Source organism: Eretmochelys imbricata, chromosome 7 (genome assembly GCF_965152235.1).
Source record: "Eretmochelys imbricata isolate rEreImb1 chromosome 7, rEreImb1.hap1, whole genome shotgun sequence".
Taxonomy (NCBI): domain Eukaryota; kingdom Metazoa; phylum Chordata; order Testudines; family Cheloniidae; genus Eretmochelys; species Eretmochelys imbricata.
The window spans coordinates 17,181,068-17,199,995 of record NC_135578.1 but is presented as its reverse complement, the minus strand read 5'-3'; the positions used below and the strand labels follow the sequence as shown (position 1 = coordinate 17,199,995).

Genomic DNA, 18,928 nt, shown 5'->3' with positions numbered 1-18,928 from the left:
CTCAAACTTCTAAAAACCAGGCCATATTGAAAGTTCTGCCATAGATAGTTGGTGACACCATTGTTTTTGCCACATCTCAACAAGCTACAGTACCTCATCTCCAAGCGAGGTGAGTGGACCCTAACTGAACAAGCTACTCTTTCTCACCATCTGTTTTACTTCACTTTGCTTACTACTATGTTTGGCTTATATCATACTGATCTGTCACCTCTGCTACCCACTATCATAAGTTAGTAGACTACTCTCTGAGAAAGACCACTGTCAATCACAAAGCAAAAGCTAAGTAGGGAAATCACAAAAATGAAAAAAAAAATTGCCCACAGCTATTTCTGTGGGTCCAATTTCTTGAATGTGTCAGAGGGTGGCATCTGCAATTGCAGGGCAATCTATTGATTTCATCAGTCACAAAAAATCCTTAGTCTGCTCCTGCAAAGAAAACAACTTGCCAAAACACTGGTCTCAGGAGTTCCAGATCATGGGGACACTATGTACTATATGCTTGAGAGGGTTTTGAAACAACAAAAAGTCACATAGAACAAACTTCAGTTGGCAAGGACAAGATAAGAAAGCCAGCTGTTCTCCTCATAGCTACACACTGGAATCACATTCCCAGGTTAGTTAACATTCTCCACCCAATTTAGAATTGTTGCTTCAGGAGTCAGCTATGACAGTTTGAGTAAATATCATTAGTCTAGTTCTTTTACTTATCTTGTAGGTGCACTTTTTCACCATGAAAATTGCTCTGTGAAGGGAACACTGGAAAATCCTAAAAAAGGAGGCAGTTTTGCAGTCACACCAATGGAAACATGCAGAATACTTTGCTACTCAAGGATTCTTAAACGCTAGAATGCTTGAAAAGCAAATGGCCTGTCTGTAAGGTATACTATGTCTAGCTTGTTAGAGAGACAATTCTCTCATTACCAAACCACTGAGATCTTGTTTTCTTGTTGCTGTATTTTGCAAAAGCCATACATTCATGTAAGTGGCTAAGTGTAAGCAGTAATTATACATAATCCTCACCGTAAGCTAAGTATGGGTTGGAGATTTTTATTTTTGTCCAAGTTTGACCTTCTACTCTTGCAGCGGAAACACAAATACATGATGGATAAGGCAGAATGGGAATTCTCTATTCACTCAATTTAAGACATGATGAAGAGCGTCTTTTCAAATACTGTGAAATTCAACCAAAGAAACGCACGAGAGAAGAATGAACTTGTTTAAAGAAGAAAGCTGCTGTGCACCAATTTCTGCTCGTCTTAAGCTGCTGGAGAACATTTTTAATGCAAACATGTAATAGCAGAACAAAGTTGTTAAATGAGTAAAAGCATGCACATACCAGATGTAATGATTATCAGAATTGTTAAAAATGAGATTATTAAAGTTTGAAAAGCTTGGTCTCAAAGCATTCCATTGATCATGAAACCTGTTTCAATTGAGATCAGGCGAGCACAGCTTGTGACATTTCCCACTCCTCTCATATCCCAACCCAAGGTCAGTAACACTCCTAATTTCCCCTACTGGGTGGGACATAAAATCATTGCCCCTGCATCTTGGGTTGTTTTTCTTCCTCCATGATTGCAGTTCTACTCTTTGCACTCACTTTTAAACTTCCCCAATTAGGCTCAGTCCTGCTAAGTGCTTCTCTACACAGCTTTGAGCACCTTCAAGTCTCATGGAAGTTGGGGATGCTCAGCATTTCTGAGGAGTTGCTCAGCCCCATGCAGGATCAAGCCCTTACAGAATGCCAATAAAGCTAAAAAACCTTTGTGCTTACAAATATACTGGTGTCAATGCTTTACATGAAACATTTCTGGTTCACTGCATAATTTCTTTTCTTTTTCTTTAGATTAAATGCCAGCAGTACACATAGAGGTTTAGTAAAACATATTCTTTCTTTCTTTCATTTGGTAAAGTAATTTTCTTTTTGATCCTAAGCGTTTGGCAGCTAAATAGCCTTGGCAACCAACATCTGGTTCACTTGGGTTCAGTCATCAGTCACCCCAATGTTTGGAGGTACATGAATCTCATGCTGGTGGTTCAGCACAGAATTACTCTCAGTATAAAACGTTCAACATTCCCCCTCCCCAAAATATAATGGCACCCTCACCATAAATTGCTTGAACAAATTTCAAAGCAATAGAGTTACCAGGAAATGCCTTTGAAAATCAAACTTGTAAATAAAACTGTGCTTACTCACTTGAAACAAATAAAAACTTTTGATGTGAAAATTAGATCTGTACCCTAAGGCAGCACTTTCTAATACTGACTGTATGTGCTCCTCCTCATCCTTCAACCCTCTTTCCATTTTTGCCTTCAGATGTAACATACTGTGTAATGATGGAAACCGGGAAATGACAATCTATGTTTAATCATCTTTGTGTTATCTCACAACAGTTCAGAACTCAGGGGGGACATCCACTGCTTTTGTTCTAACCCCCTCAGTTTCCTCCACTGATGACAATTAGCTGTAGTCTACTCACTATAAAAATATTAAATGGGTCACACAGAAAAGGGGGAGGGGGGACGGAAGAACACTTACAATAATTTTAGGGGGGGACAATCAACATTTAGAAATTAAAAAAAAAATGACCAGCTGATAGTTGTTTGAAAAATGGAGGAGGAGGACCATTGTTCTTGTATATTTTTCAAATTTCAAAATTCTGAAATTTCATCAAATGTTTGTTCCATCGGTGCTAGAAAAAACATGTTATTACTGAAACACTGGTAAAAATTTTCCACAAGCTTTTCAGTGTCTTTTTGATATTGGAATTTTTTCAACATTTCTTTGAAATGCTTTTTTAAAAATGAAACAGTCCTCATCTGTTATAGCTGTCTGAAACAACAAAACCGTTGCAAGAATTCTGCCAATATTTCTTTTAAAATATTTGGACATTGAAAAGTGAAATTTCAACATTTTTCACCAAAATTATCCAATCTAGAAGTTCACAGAATATGTCCTATGAGTCTGAGCCTACACTCATTGACGTCAATGGCAAGGCTCTCATTAACATTAATGTTGCAGGGTCATGGTACTAAAACATCTTAAGCACATGAGCTGTCTAGCTTGTTAGATTAGATTTTCTAACAATTGTCATGAGTGCACGTGTTCTATAAATGAAGAATATCTATGGTATTAACATAGAATAGTATTGCATGTGTACGTACACACACACACACACATATACACACATATATATACTTCAAAGAAAATTTCAGCTTGTTAATCATGTAAAATTACACAATATGGTATTTGCAGAAAGGTTAACACAGTATGTAGTCATACTGCTCCTGATGAGACAACATGAGAAATGTACGTAGATATTTAGGAATATGATATGCATATGAAGGAGAATACAAAAAACATTCTCCCTGCATATGTGAGTTAGAATTATTATTAATTATTATTAATTGTATTACCCTTTGTAAGATTCTGCTCTCAGTAACAATGTACTCTAGTTTTAAAAAGTAGTATAAAAGAGATCAAAAATTGGTCCTTGAGGATGGGATTTTCAAAGGAGATTGACAGAGTTAGGTGCCTAAACCTCGTTGATTTTTATGAGATTTGGACACCTAACTCTGTTAGGTGCTTTTGGAAATCCAAGCCTACAACATAGGAATGGCAAAAAAAAACAAAACAGGCTTTCTAAGGAAAATTGGATTCTAAACTAGACAACATTTTTCATGAAAAAGTCTCCTTTTCATTGAAAATTCTAATTACACAAAATTCAAAACTAAATATGCATCAACTGCAAAAGGGTCAATTAAGAAATGCCATCAAGGTGCATCATAGGAGATGTAAATCCCAGGACCTCCATAGTAGTATTCTCTGAAATGCTTCCAGTTCCATGCACAGGGCCACAAAGACAAAACAGATCATGGATGCTGTAGGGAAGAGGGTTTTAGGTTTATTCAGAACTGGGTACCTTTTTAGGAACAGGAGAGATGGGCCCCACTTAAACCAAAATGGCACCAGACAGCTGGCATGTAAAATTAAAAAGTTAGTAGAGGATTTTTTAAAGTAAGGGTTGGGGGAAAGCCGACAAGTGCAGATGAGCACATGGTTCTGGCAGAGACATCCCTTAGGGATGAATTTATTAAAGGGAGAACTCTATCTCCTAATAAAGACGATAGGAAAGAAGTTGGTAAAATACTGGTAAGAGCTAGTGAGGAGCAATTAAATGTAACATGAAAGAGAGCACTGAATATTGACAAAATGAAGAATGAGGGGGGGTTTGATAGCTGCTTTCAACTACCTGAGAGGTGGTTCCAGAGAGGATGGTTCTAGACTATTCTCAGTGGTAGAAGAGGACAGGACAAGGAGTAATGGTCTCAAGTTGCAGTGGGGGAGGTTTAGGCTGGATATTAGGAAAAACTTTTTCACTAGGAGGGTGGTGAAACACTGGAATGCGTTACCTAGGGAGGTGGTAGAATCTCCTTCCTTAGAAGTTTTTAAGGTCAGGCTTGACAAAGCCCTGGCTGGGATGATTTAATTGGGGATTGGTCCTGCTTTGAGCAGGGGGTTGGACTAGATGACCTCCTGAGGTCCCTTCCAACCCTGATATTCTATGATTCTATGAAAATGTACAAGTGCTTATACGCAACTACTAGAAGTCTAAATAGTAAGATGGGTGAACTAGAGTGCCTTGGAGGAGCTTGTCTTGGAACCCACAAGAGGAGAGGCAATTCTTCATGTAATCCTAAATGGAATACAGCATCTGGTCAAACAGGTGAATACAGCTGAAGCACTAGGTAACCACGACCATAATATAAATTAAATTTAACATCCTTTCAGGGGAAAAATGCCAAAGAAACTCACCACAGTAGGATTTAACTTCAAAAAGGGGAACTACATAAAGACAAGTAAACTTATTAAATGGAATTTAAAAGGAAAAATCACAAGGCTGAAATGACTGCAAACTGCATGGCGATTATTTAAAAACACTATAATATGGCTCAAAGTATATTAACTAAAATGCTAAATAAATAAACAAACCAGTAAATAATTAAATAAAATGCTAAGGGCCCCCAAATAATGCTACCATGGCTAAACAGCAGAGTAAAAAAGGTATCCTTTAAAAATTGGAAGTCATATCCTAGTGAGGAAAATAGAAAGGAGCATAAACTCTGGCAAGTCAACTGTAAAAGTATAAAAAGGTAGGCCAAGAAAGAATCTGAAGAACAACTAGCTAAAGATACAGAAAGTAACAACAAAATAATTAAGTACATCAGAAGCAGGAAGCTTGCCAAACAGGAAGTGGTGCCAGTGGAAGACTGAGGTGCTGAAGGAGCACTCAAGGAAGACAAGGCCTTTGTAGAGAAACTAAACAAATTCTTGCATTGGTCTTCACAGCAGATATGGGGGAGATCCGCACACCAGAGCCATTCTTTTTAGGTGGCAATTCTGAGGAACTATTCCAGATGGAGGTGTCAACAGGGGTGTTTTTGGAATGAACAGATTAATTAAACAGGAATAAGTCATCAAGAATTCTGAAGGAACTCAAATATGAAATTGCAGAATTACTTAATGTGGTATGTAACCTTAAATCAGCTCCTATACCAGATGATTGGAGGGTAGCTAATGTAATGCCTATTCTTAAAAAAGGCTCCAGAGGTAATCCTGGTAATTACAGACTGGTAAGCCTAATTTCAGTACCAGGCAAATTGGTTGAAACTATAGCAAACAGCAGAATGATAACACACCTAGATAAATAAATATGATAGGTTGGAGAAGAGTCAATGTGGTTTTTCTAAAGGGAAATCATGCCTCACCAATCTATTTGAATTCTCTGTGAGAGTCAACAAGCATGTGGAAAAGGATGATCCAGTTGATTTAGTGTACTGGGACTTTCAGAAATTCTTTGACAAGATCCCTTACCAAAGGCTCTTAAGAAAAGTAAGCAGTCATCGGATAAGAAGGTAGGTCCTCTCATGGAAATGGTTAAAAGATAGGAAACAAAGAGTAGAAATAAATGGTCAGTTTTCAGAAAAGATAAATAGTGGGCTCCCCCAGTGATCTCTCTTGGGATCTGTGCTGTTCAACTTATTCACAAAAGATCTGGAAAAGGTGGAGGAACAGTGAAGTGACAAAATTTGCAGATAATACAAAATTAATCCAGACAGTTAAGTCCAAAACTGACTGCAAAGACTTACGAAGTGATCTCACTAAACTGGGTGACTGGGTGACAAATTCAATGTTGATAAGTGCATAGTAATGCACATTGGAAAAAAATAATCCCAACAATATCTACAAAATGACGGAGTCTAAATTAGCTGTTACAACTCAATAAAAAGATCTTGGAGTCATTGTGGGTAGTTCTCTGAAAACAACCACTCAATGTGAAGCAGCAGTCAAAAAAGCTAACAGAATATTAGGATCCATTAGGGAAGGGATAGATAATAAGACAGATAATATATATAAATGCCTGGTACACCCACACCTTGAGTACTGTTTGCAGTTCTGGTTGTCCCATCTCAAAAATATGTATTAGAATTGTAAAAGGTTCAGAGGATGACAACAAAACATCAGTAGAGTTATGGAACAGCTTCTATAAGAGGAAATTAAAAAGTCTGAAACTGTTCATCTTATAAAAGATGACTAAAATGGATATGATGGAGGTCTATAAAATCATGAATGGTGTAGAGAAACTGAATAGGGAAGTGCCATTTACCCCTTCAGATAACACAAGGTGTCATCTGATGAAATTAATAGGCAACAGGTTTAAAACAAACAAAAGAAAGTACTTCTTCACACAACACAGAACCAACCTGTGGAACTCATTGCCCTGTGTTGTTGGGAAGGCCAAAAGTATAACTGGGTTCAAAAAAGAATGGATAAGTTTATGGAGGACATCAATGGCAATCAGCCACGATGGTCAAGGATGCAACCCCATGCTCCTTGTGTCCCTATACTTCTAACTGACAGGGGACGAATCACTCAATTCTGTTCATTGCCTCTAAAGCATCTGGTTTTGGCCACTGTCAGGTACACAATACTGGGCTAGATGGACTATTGGTTTGACCCAGTATGGCTGCTCTTATGTAGTCCACTCAAGGATCTTGATCCATGGAGGAAAACAAGGTCACAAGGCACCTCAGATGTGAACCCCATGAGTCACCAAAGCAGTATTTCCCGATTGAATTTTTCCACTTTAAACCAAAAGCATTTGACTGACAATTTTTGTTTTTTCAGCTTTTGATTTTTTACTGAAAAGTCAAAATTTTCCATGAAAAAAAATATTCCCATCAGCTCCACGAGAATAGTAATCTGTGAAAATGCCACTCAATTACACACTCATTTTCTCATTCCCTTCCCTAGCTATATTTCATCTTAGTAGATTCCTTCTTCCTATGCTTTTGTTGTTATTGTTCCTCCTTCCCTCTCTTCTCCCATTCCTCATTCAAAAGGCCAATTTAGCTCATCTCAGGCTTGGCTGTGTTAGGTGTTAAAATCAGTGGAAGCTGAAGGTGCTCAGAACATTGTGTGACTGGACCTTAGCAGCACAGAAATCACAGCAGTGAGTGGATTTAAAGGACAGGGATAATTTTGGAGGGGAGGGATTTTATATGATGAAATAGACAGATTTACTGTACTGAATAATAGGAATTTAATTTAGGGTAAAATTCTGCCTCCTTAATTCATGCAGGGTAGCTCCTTACTCTTCAAGTAATCCTATCCTGTTGACTTCTATAGCAATCCTCATGAGTAAGGTTCTATTCAGCCTGAGTAAGAATGGCAGAATATTGGCCCTGATTGATCAGGATTGTTTCCTTTAATGACTGTGACTCTACTACCAATCCTTAATAAGGGTGCCCATCCCTTTTGAAGAAAAAATCCTGGTTTCTCAGTTCAGTTAGAACACATTTTGTACAGCTGTATGATACAACCACCCAGGGGAAATGCGGTGTTTGCTAGCCATTTCCACTTTTCTTTGGCAGTGGAGTTTCTACTTCAGGGCAGCTATTCAGGCCATCCTTTAACAGACAGAAAGCGGCAGGGGTTTCAGCAGCAAATGGATGAACTGAATCTGAGCAAAGCAAGGGCATTTCTTCACATTCTGATCTGGTTTACCCAAAATTGCAGATGTGTCTAAACCTTTACAGTATGCTGTGCAGCTATCTCCCTTCCTGAATTCCATGCAGGTTCAAATACAAATGCAAATAAAATGTGATGGCCTCAGTATGTGATTTTGTGCTACACTATACCATGACATCCACATTAAGGAAATTAAAGAAACTGGAAACCTCCTTTCTGTCCAGATTCCTCCAAAATCAGTGGAAAGACTCAAATGAACTTCAGTGAGATATATCTTTCTTACAGGGAGATGGATCAAACCATTAGATGGGAATGCTCTCAGGGCGTTTAACAGAGGTTTCTTTGTGTGTGTACAAGTATTTGGTTATGCACGTTATAAGTAAATAACCACAGCCCAAGTACATAAACACAGAAAGGATTAAGACAACCCACTGCTCCTGAATACTATGGTTTGAGTCCTGCCTCCACAGTTCAGACTGGACATTATAGCTGCAGGGATTGGGATGGAACTTAGATCTCATTACATCGGGGCGTGTATTATTGCACAGTGGTGGGGTCAATACTCTAAAAGGCTACTGTTCTTAGAGCAATGTTCCCAGAGGAGGAGAAGGAGGAGGAGGAGTTGCTCCCAGCTACCAAGCATAGTCTGAAGAGTTTTTCCTAGTAGGCAAGCATCAAAAGGTGGGAAGAAAAGAGCGAATGTCATAAAAAGGACATCCATGGAGATATTAAAAGAAATATATTACATAAAAACTTTAATTGAGGAGATCAGATTATATGAAGGATCTAAAAATAGAATATTGGTCAACACATTCCCAGAACACACAAATAGCCAAGTAATAGGTTTAGAAATACTTACTGTTTGGGTCTACATTTTCACAAAGTTCTGTTTTTGCTTCCCCATTGGGCCTGTCACTTGCTTTGTGCGAAAGCCGTGATGACATGGTCGCTGCCGTCACTACGGCCTTGAAGCTGCGTTTCCGTTTCTGGACATTTAGTTCAGGATGGAAGATGATGATGTACACTTTCGGCATGTAAAGCATCCCCAGGGCCACTGAAGCACTTAAGTTCATGGATATTGTAAGTGTGGTAGTTTGTATGTAGAGCTAGGAGACATAACACATGAGACACTATTACAAATAAAATGATTGGGAAATATGTAGTAGCACTTAAAGAGGAGGTGTTAAGTATAATCATGCTTCTTGAGATGGGCTAAACGTCTAGGCAACAAAGCATCATGCTTTGTGAGATGCAACAGAAAGAGAAGAGTAACACTTAAGTAGGCTTTAGTAATTTATTAACATTCTGAAAAACCTTCTATTGAGTTTACAGATAACAGCCACTAACATAGAATCTGATCCAGCAAATTACTGAGAGCTCTTCTCTACCAATGGGCATCAACTACCATGAAATCAGTAGCAGCTGAGGACACTCAGGATCTTGCAAAAGCTCTTACTGCTCTGATTTTGGGCATACTCTGCAAGTATAGCTTTATTTATTTTATTTTATTTTATATTTTATTCAGCATGTGAAGGTCAGATTCTGGTTTCAGTTACACTAGTGTAAATCTAGAATTAACTCTCTTTTAACTGAAACCAGATTCCCCCATTAGGGAAGATGAACACTATAAATGTAACAGTTCAACTTGTTTAGAAATTTTATTAAAGCTGTCTTTTAAATTCTGGTAACTTTTCAACAACCGTATTTCAAATTTCTGCTGTTTATTCAAAATGAGTAATATAAGTACCCAAAGAATATAAAATGGATTTGCATACTGCTGACTTGCAGTTAAGCTTGTTAGCAAAATGGTATGTGCAATACTCAGAGAATGCTAGTACTGTGAGATATGAATTAAAGAAATCCATAACACGTCCTTTGTTTAAAGATGTTACACACATACATAACTGGAAGTGCTGTAATTTTGTTTAAACTTATCTTTTCAATACATAAAGTGGAACAAGGCTTATCTTTTCAATACGTAAAGTGGAACAAGGCTCGGGTCTCAAGGATTGCTCTAATTACACAGGTTTAGAGACAATGTAATAAATATGTGAGTGCGAAAAAAGGGACCACAATATTTGCAGATGCTCCTCGCATATACTGTATGCACGCATCCAGGAAAAATGTTCACACCAGGCAATATTGCTTCTGGGATGCACTATTTCTCACTGCAAACCAATCTGTTCTTATGATGTCAAGAAAAATGCAGTAGCACAGTTAAATGCCCACACTGCTCTCATTTTTCCAAATACCTGTTCTCAGAAGAACTTGAACGTTCCCAAACTTGCTAGGCTTTATCTGGATAACAGTTGCTATTATATTGATTAAGAACACTGGTGGAGGACATAAAATATCTTCAGTAAATGCGTATATAACTATAAAGGAGCACATAGCTTAAAACTAAAGTGCTTACTCAATTTCTATTCACTCCGCACTCAGACCAAACTCATCTTCAATGGACTTTTGCAAGAGAAAGGACTTCAAGACTGTGAAAATATATGATGGACCAAATACAAATATCTGTCTATATTTTATATGCTCAGATATGTATATTTATCTCTATTTCTATCTAGATATACACCATATATATTCTCTTACTCATATACAACTACATTGCCATTTAAAAGTATAACCTCTGCTCAGATTTCTTAATGTCTGATTCCCTTCTGAGTGACACTAGTGTAATGAGGAGAAGCTGCACTGATGTCAGTGACATTATACTGGTGTACTTGAAAGGAGAAGTGGGTCCCTTAATATCTCTTTTAAACTGGTAACAATATATAATAATTCATAAATAAAATAATAAAATAATGGAAAAAACATACAGAAAGAGCAGTTATCTGTGGTTTGTTGTGAAACTGAAAGGGCATCTCTAATAGGGTCCTGCAAGGGTCTATCTTTTCATTCATGGCTTAGATAATGGAGTGGAAAGTATGCTTGTAAAATTTGCAGATTACACCAAGCTAGGAGGGGTTGCAAACCCTTGGAGGACAGGATTATAATTCAAGATGTCCTTGATAAATTAGAGAATTGGTTTGAAATCAATAAGGTGACATTCAATAAAGACAAATGCAAAGTATAACAGTTAGAAAGGAAAAATCAAATGCACAACTACAAAATGGGGAATAACCGGTTATAGAATAGTAATGCAATGGAGTAAAGGACTCCCTCTGAAATCAGGACAGTGTCATAAATGCAACATGATGACTTTACAACAGCCTCACAGTATGAGAAGCAGATGGGTTAGGTGGACACAATGCAAGTTTCAGCACAAAATGTTTTAGAGTCTAAGAAAATCATGAAAAGAGCAAAAGGAAATAAACATATATCAAGCTGTAACTAAGAGATATTTTTTTTAAATCTTACCTAGTTGAAAGTATCTTTTTTTTCTTTTTTTAATATGGATCTTAGGTAAGAACAAAATTAATTAGATAAATAAAGAGTCTCCTGAATTTTTGAACCTGCAGTTTATAATATAAACGAAGGGCAAAATTCTCCTGTCAGGTCCACATGGTGGATTCTGATCCTTCTGACTTCCCACGGGTGCCAAAAGGTGGGTAGGGAGAACACTGTATAGGGGTTGAGATCCATCATGCAGGTCAGAAAGCAGAAATCTCCCAGTTATTCAAACATGTTCATACCAGTAGCTTATAATCATTGGCTTCTCTCCATGACGATGTGTCACAGTTTTTAAGAAAAGTCAATGTGGCTACACCAGAACTAAATTTGGCCCACTGACATAATACATCAGTATAACATCAAACTATTTTTTCTTTCTCTCTGACTAATTTCCTTAGCTATACTGTCCACCGGGCTTAGCCCTTTTTTGTAAGAGGTTATTGATGGTGAGATTATATATATATATACACATATATCTCACCCTGGACATAAATCTATTTTCTGCTTCTCTAAGCCAGATTTCACTGACTATGCAGCTAGTCCATGGCAATGAGTTTAATAGTAAATTATACAGATCCTTTGTAACCCATCAAAATAAGACATTCTGAGGACAGGAGAGCATAGTGTTCGAAGGCAGCAGGCCAGGTTCTCAGCTGTTGCACACCAGTGCAGCTCAACTGACATCAGCGGAGCAACGCTGATTTATACCAGCTGAGGATTTGGTCTAAAGCCCTAAAGTATAAATCAACACTAGTGCAACTGCAAAAGCTGTCATCAGTCTGCATAACATGCAGCTTGCACTTGTTTTCATCAGAGCATAGAATGTCAGTAGCGTTTTTATTTGGGGGCACAAGGTCGTTCATTTCTATTCCCTACAGTTAACTGGTGATCTTGTAGTAATATTTAGTCAACAGTGCCTTTTACAGCATCTGGTTCTATAATTCCAGTGAGGTTCCCTAACTTACACATTGCACAATGATGGAAGGAGGAGAGGGCAAGAGAAGAACCTTTGAAGAACAAGAAACTGAGTGATGCACAATGAGTCTCATGACAAATGGGAACTGTAAGGGAAATTACTAGATACGTTTACACATGAAATGCAATTTACATGCAAAGATTTCACTCCTTGTTTCATGTATTTGATAACTCTTTGCAAATACTTCTGATGAATGCAAATCAGTATTTTGAAACACATAGATTGAGATGTAAATTACGCAGGAAACCTCTTACTTCATGAATGCCTTTTATGGGTGGCCAGTGTAAGGCTGAACAATGGGAGCAGAAGGCAGTTTCCAATCTTAGGGCTGTTATGTCATATAAGGTGCAGACCTGATTAAGGGGTGGTGTGGAGCCACGCAACACATGTGGCTGCTCTGGCAGAGATTGCGCCTCAGGAGGTACAATTCCTCCTGAAACTTCCCAGTGCTCAGGGATGCAGCATTATCCTTTAGGATGGTAAATCATGCTTCCCTATTTGGGCCTCAATAGCTCTACTGGCTGGTACAGATTGAGGACTGGGAACATGGTCCTGCCCCCTTCGTGTTGCATGGAGTATTAGTAGGAGAAGTAATGCACAGGAATAGGTCTTGTGTATTTTTGCACACCGTGAAAGAGCCAGCAGTGAGCTGAACCTCGCTGGTTAACAAAATTGGCCAATTGCGCACATGCATTGCGAGCATTTAATTGATTGTCTAGCAAGAAGCATGTGAGAGAATGAAACCCATTTTATTTGAAATCTGATGGACACTGTGATCTTCCTATATTTAGGGATAATGGGAAGGGATGATTCTTTCTTAGCCAATGAAGTGCGGTATATTTCTGAAGAAGATAACAGTAACCTGTGCTAAAGTTTGTTTATTTTGGGCTCTGATCCTGCAATGAGGTCTTTATGGACAGACCCCTATTCCCACATGGAACTCACAGCAGAATTTATTTGGGCAGAAGGAAATTGTACCATTCTGTATGTGCCACAGAAGAACTAGTTTTGTTGCTAAAAAAGGACTATTCACATGAATAAGATGTAGGAGGTTAAGGCTCTAAAAACTTTACAAATTTTAACTTTGTACAGCTTAAAACATTTCGTGCTGGCATCAGAGATCAGACTTTGAAGGAGCACATTAGAGAAAATTAGGCCCTAAGGATATCATTCAGATGCAAAGGCACCCAGATTTTATCATTTATTTTACATAAAGGATTTTCATCTGAATTTTAGATTCCTATGTTTTCCGCATTCGTGTTTTATTCATGCAAATGATGAAAATTGCCTTAAAAAGCTCAAGAGAAGATCAGATTGGTCTTGAATATACAGATCTATTAGCTAGCAATTTTTAAAACACATATAGTATCAATGGCACTGTTTGGGTGAATAAGGATATCTAACATGAGTAAAGCATTGTGGGATCAGGCTCTTAATTCTTGTGTATCCAGTGACTACATATGCAATAACTGGGACATTACAGTCAAGAGCATTTCTCTTATAAAAGTCTGTATAGAGCGTTCATAAACTGTAAGTATGTGCTGGAAATTAAAAGTTGGTGAACATAATCTGAGTCCAGCAGCAAATTGCCTTTTTTTTTTTTTTTTGGCTGACATGATTTTTTTTTAAAAAAATCATCCACTGAATTGTTTCTCCTCATGATTATGGGAAATTAAGTTTAATACTTTGAAATATATTCTTTTGCATTTCCACTAACTCACAAACAGATTAAAAAAGATTTTTCTCAGCCTGATTTATTTCACATTTATGTCAGTATTAGAATCAACCTTGGTCCATCCCATTGAGATGAATAGGTCAGTTCAAAGCTGTTTCCGACCAATTGTGTCAGGTTGGTTGAAGACAACACCCTACAGCTCCTTATCTAACCATAAAGTTGAGAAACATATTTTTAATGAAAATTTAGATTCAGGAGCCACAAGTCCTGGACAGCGATTGTATTCTGGGGCTACAAAATGATGGAAAACAAGAGAACTTAAATATAAACGGTTTATAGTCTTTTCTCTTTTGTCTCGGTTGCTATTCCCACCACACAGAAATTATCTTGGCATTCTGCAGACCATAAAAAGGGATGGAAATACCATCTTACACATGTATATTTCTTGTATTTTGTGTTTTAAACCCACCCCACTAAAAAGTACAACTAACTTCTGGATCCAAAGATGTTTAATAATTTGTTCAGTGCCTGAACTAATGCAAAAGAGACACAATAATCTTCACAAAGAGCAACTCTGCTGCTATCCTGTCCAGTGCAGACAAAACCTTCCTTTAACATCTTATGAAAAAATAAAGAACCTCAAGCAACACAGCGCCTACTAAAATCATGCTGATTTAAGGCTGGATTAGATGGATCAAATTAGCACTGTTAATCAACAGCACTTCCTGCATCAAACTGAGGTTTCTCTGCACATTTTCCACCTAAGCTCTGCTTGGCTGAGATCACAGCCTAGGTTAGGTTGGTTATGGCTGTAGACCATAAGGAAATATAAAGTATGGAAAGCAGAGGAAGCCCTTCTTTTGGGAAGTATTTTCATATTTAACTCCAAAAATATCGTCAACTGCAAAAATAAACATGTATCTGCTTTCTTTGGACAGCTTGATTTATGGAGGTTCCAAGAAACAATAACTTTATCTAAAAAAACCATGCCTTCTGCAAGGCTTGTATTCTTTTATGGTCTGACACATGTAAAGAATTATATATGAAGCAATCCTGTCTTCTCCCTTCACAGATCTGGCTCAGTACTCCTCATGCTCACCATGCCTTTCCAACAGCCTTTCCATATTTCCAGGTGCCTGCTGTTAATTCCCATGGACACATTCTCTCTCTTTTCCCACAGGGACTGGAACCTTTGAGCAGTAAATAATGCTTGCCCTGAAGCTTAGTTATTCTCTAATTTTCAAAAACACTGATCACTCCTGCGTACATATAACGTAATCATCCCTTAAGTATGGTGTGATAACATGCCAATGTTACTCTTTACACAGCAATCTTCCTGGGTTGGATAGTCTGGACCAAAGAACCTTCTTACCTGGGCGAACTAGGGTCAAAGTAGTGTTCAGAGGTCAGTGGAAGTTTCTGTGAGCCATGAAAGAATACTTTGAAATACTACCTAATAAGCCAGGCCGCAGCTCCCGCTCCGTTATTTTTAATCAGGTCCATTTTAATAGATATAAAGCCAAAAATGGCAAATGACTGGAAAGGGTCATTTCTTGTTGACTAAAGGACAAACACACACACTTTTCTCATTGTTCTGACATGACTGTTCTCAAGACTTAGCTAAAAGGCAAGTTTGTGCACAGTGAGAATCTACCATGAACCAGCTTGCTGACCACTAACTTGTCATGTGGATACTGTTATTGAGAAGTAAAAGTCCCAGAGTCTGGCTTAGCATCCAGCCTCCCCTATAAAATATTTTTATACATACATGTGTGTGTGTGTGTGTGTCTAGATTGCAACTTCTTCACATTAATACAATGGGACATCTGTGTTCTCCCAGAATATAGTACTAATTAATAAAAATTATAATAATGCAGAAAAATACCTGGTATGCACACAAAAATCAGGAATATCGACAAGCAAGTCATGCAGTTAGCTACCTACATGACCTATCTGCATATGCAAAGACTCACATTGAGCATGTACAACATTGCACACCAGGTGGCTTTGGAAGTCAGGCCTACATGTTTCACTTTACTATTCGATACTTGCAGGAAGTTAATTAAAAACTTCCTTCTTGGTGGGTATGTACAAAAATAGAAAATAAGCAAAAATGTCAGGTAAACATGAACAGTCAGGACCTGATCCAGAAAGGCACTCAGAAACCTGCTTAAGATTAACCAGGTGACTCGTCCCATTGACTTGTTTAAAAACTGAGCACATGATTAAGTGTTTTGCAGCATCTGGGCCTAAGTGAGGAATTATTGAGTTAAACCTTGGCACTGCAGTGCTTCCCCTCACATTAGGGAGACAGAACAACTCTGTGGGAAAACTACATAACTGAGGCTCCATGAAAATGTTTAGGGGAGAGGGTTGAGAGGAGAGGAAGAAATAGTGCTCAACTGGAAAGAGGCAGAGAGTACAGCTAGAAAGCAGTTCCTCTTTGTGGATAAAATTCACCACTATGCAGGGGGCAGGACAAGGGCCTCAGATCACTTAAATTCTATTTAAGCCTTTTTTTGTGTGTCTACACCAGGGGTAGGCAACCTATGGCACACATGCCAAAGGCGGCATGCAAGATGATTTTCAGTGGCACTCACATTGATTGGGTCCTGGCCACTGGTCCAGGGGGCTCTGCATTTTAATTTAATTTTAAATGAAGTTTGTGAAACATTTTTAAAACCTTATTTACTTTACATACAACAATAGTTTAGTTTTATATTATGGACTTATAGAAAGAGACCTTCTAAAAACATTCAAATGTATTACTGGCACGCAAAACCTTAAATTACAGTGAATAAATAAAGACTCAGTACACCACTTCTGAAAGGTTGCCAACCCCGGTCTACACTGAAGTCAGAGGAGTTACACTGGCTAAAATGTAGAATAATGGTGATGTGGTGAATAATCAGGCCCAGTATTTTACATAAAAAGTCTACTCTTCCCCATGTTTGCCTACATTTTGTTGACATTACCCATTGTTAACATTTGTAGTGGGACCGATTGATTGATTAGTAATGTGCTTTAGAAACAGCAATATGCTAATTCACCTGATATCCTAATTTGATACGAGAAATTTAAAGTGCTTTAAAGTGACATCCCAAAATCCCTAATGATGTTCTTTTTTAGCCCTCCATGTAACCAACCTCTGCATGTTGCATTTCATAGGTGGCAACAGAAGAGGTAGGCGGTGTTGTGGCTAACCCCACTCACTGCAATAGAATTCTGTCGCCTGAATCTGACATACTTCTGCTGTGCTGCCGAGGAAAGGACAAATATATCCCTTATCTTTTATACATCCCATCAATGCTTTCCCTTCACTAATACTTTAGGCTATTAGCAACTTCTGTACTGCAGTCCTTTGTTTAGTACCTGGCTCAACATCATATAAAATTTGTTAATGTCGCACAAAATCATAAATAAACCTGCACATTATAAAACTATCTTATCAGCATACTCTTATGTAAGCAAAAGCTAAAGTGGTACAAAATAGTTTTAAAAAATCCACACCATTTAACTTTGGGTGATTTTGCATGTGACACACTTCATTCTCCCCAAAATGTCTTTTAAATTACTCGTCCAAGCTTTCTGCTGATGTACATGGGCACAGCTCCATTGACTTCAACGCAACTGCATTGGGATTATTTCTGAACAGGGTATTTATAAAATTTATCAAACAACCTTTTTTTTCAGTTCATACCAAAGTGGCAAGACTTGACTTCTGCGCCTTTTTACTTTTGTATTGTGAATATTTCACAAGCACCTGTGATCAAAACTCAATCTCTATATCGAAACAAGCAAACACAAAAACTAATGTGATCATTAATGTTAGTGCAATATGATCATTTAGAATGATCAAGTTATATTTTCACTAGCGTATACATTTATTACTACAGAGATATGGAATACCAAGTTATGAGCATGGTGATATCAGAGATAAAAAGCAGATCCTGCTTACAACTACTTCTTGATGTGCTGTTCCAGTTTTTCCACCTGGAAACATGGTCGACTTAGCACACAGTACACCCCAGGGGACAGAACTGTCAGTTAAGACTGGAAAAGATCTGACATAAGGAAGTTTTTTTAAACCTTTCTATTCTTCATTGCATAGTTACACAGTAGTATAGGACCACATGGAGACCATGGGTCCATTCATATCTAGAACTAATAACTCGGTCATCTCTAGCCTATACACACACACACACACACACACTATTCTTAACCTTTTTCATGCTGACATTTGGTGCAGTTTTGTGTTTTAGTTGGGAACAGTAGAGGGAAGACAGACTAAAGTTTCAATGGCCTCTTACAAGGTTGATCTGTACTAGAGAGGGGATAAAGTGCAATCTTAGCCACCTGGCATGTGTATGCCCATGGTCCTCCCCTCTCTTTTCTCAGATTACTAACTCTGCTTCCCAGATGAACAGACAAATTATATCTGATCCCTGTGTAGGTGTCTATAGGAATGAAGTTAGAAAGGGCACCCTACATCCTAGCCTCTCCCAGCTCATCATGCTGACGCAGCCTTAGTTTCCCGCTATTCATTATTTAAAAAACGACTAGTGTAAGGATCTAGAAGGCAACCACAGCCACTAAACAAGTCATTGCAATGAAAAGCGGCCCTGTACTTCTCTCCATCCCATGATGGAGACAACAACTGCGGGCTAGGATCAGTCTTCTCTCCCACCAGGTGGCAATCTGGTGGCTTTGACAGCAAGCCGGTCCTCCTGGCCCTTAGGGTACCAGCACCATTCCTCTTCCACAACCTGCACAATCACAACAGTATCAAATGCCCAGTGTTGTATAGCAATGAGTGGGTAAGTTTGTGAGGCTCAGGTTTCCATAT

At 38.2% G+C, this 18,928-nt stretch overlaps 1 protein-coding gene across 1 annotated transcript in view; it reads right to left on the bottom strand.

Moving 5' to 3' along the window:
• The window catches only part of GRM7 (glutamate metabotropic receptor 7), a 489,509-nt gene that overhangs the window by 1,003 nt on the left and 469,578 nt on the right, over positions 1 to 18,928 (bottom strand). The window contains exon 9 of the mRNA XM_077821561.1: positions 8,892 to 9,138. Coding sequence (XP_077677687.1) covers positions 8,892 to 9,138 — 247 coding nt within the window. The remainder of the gene's footprint in view (positions 1 to 8,891; positions 9,139 to 18,928) is intronic.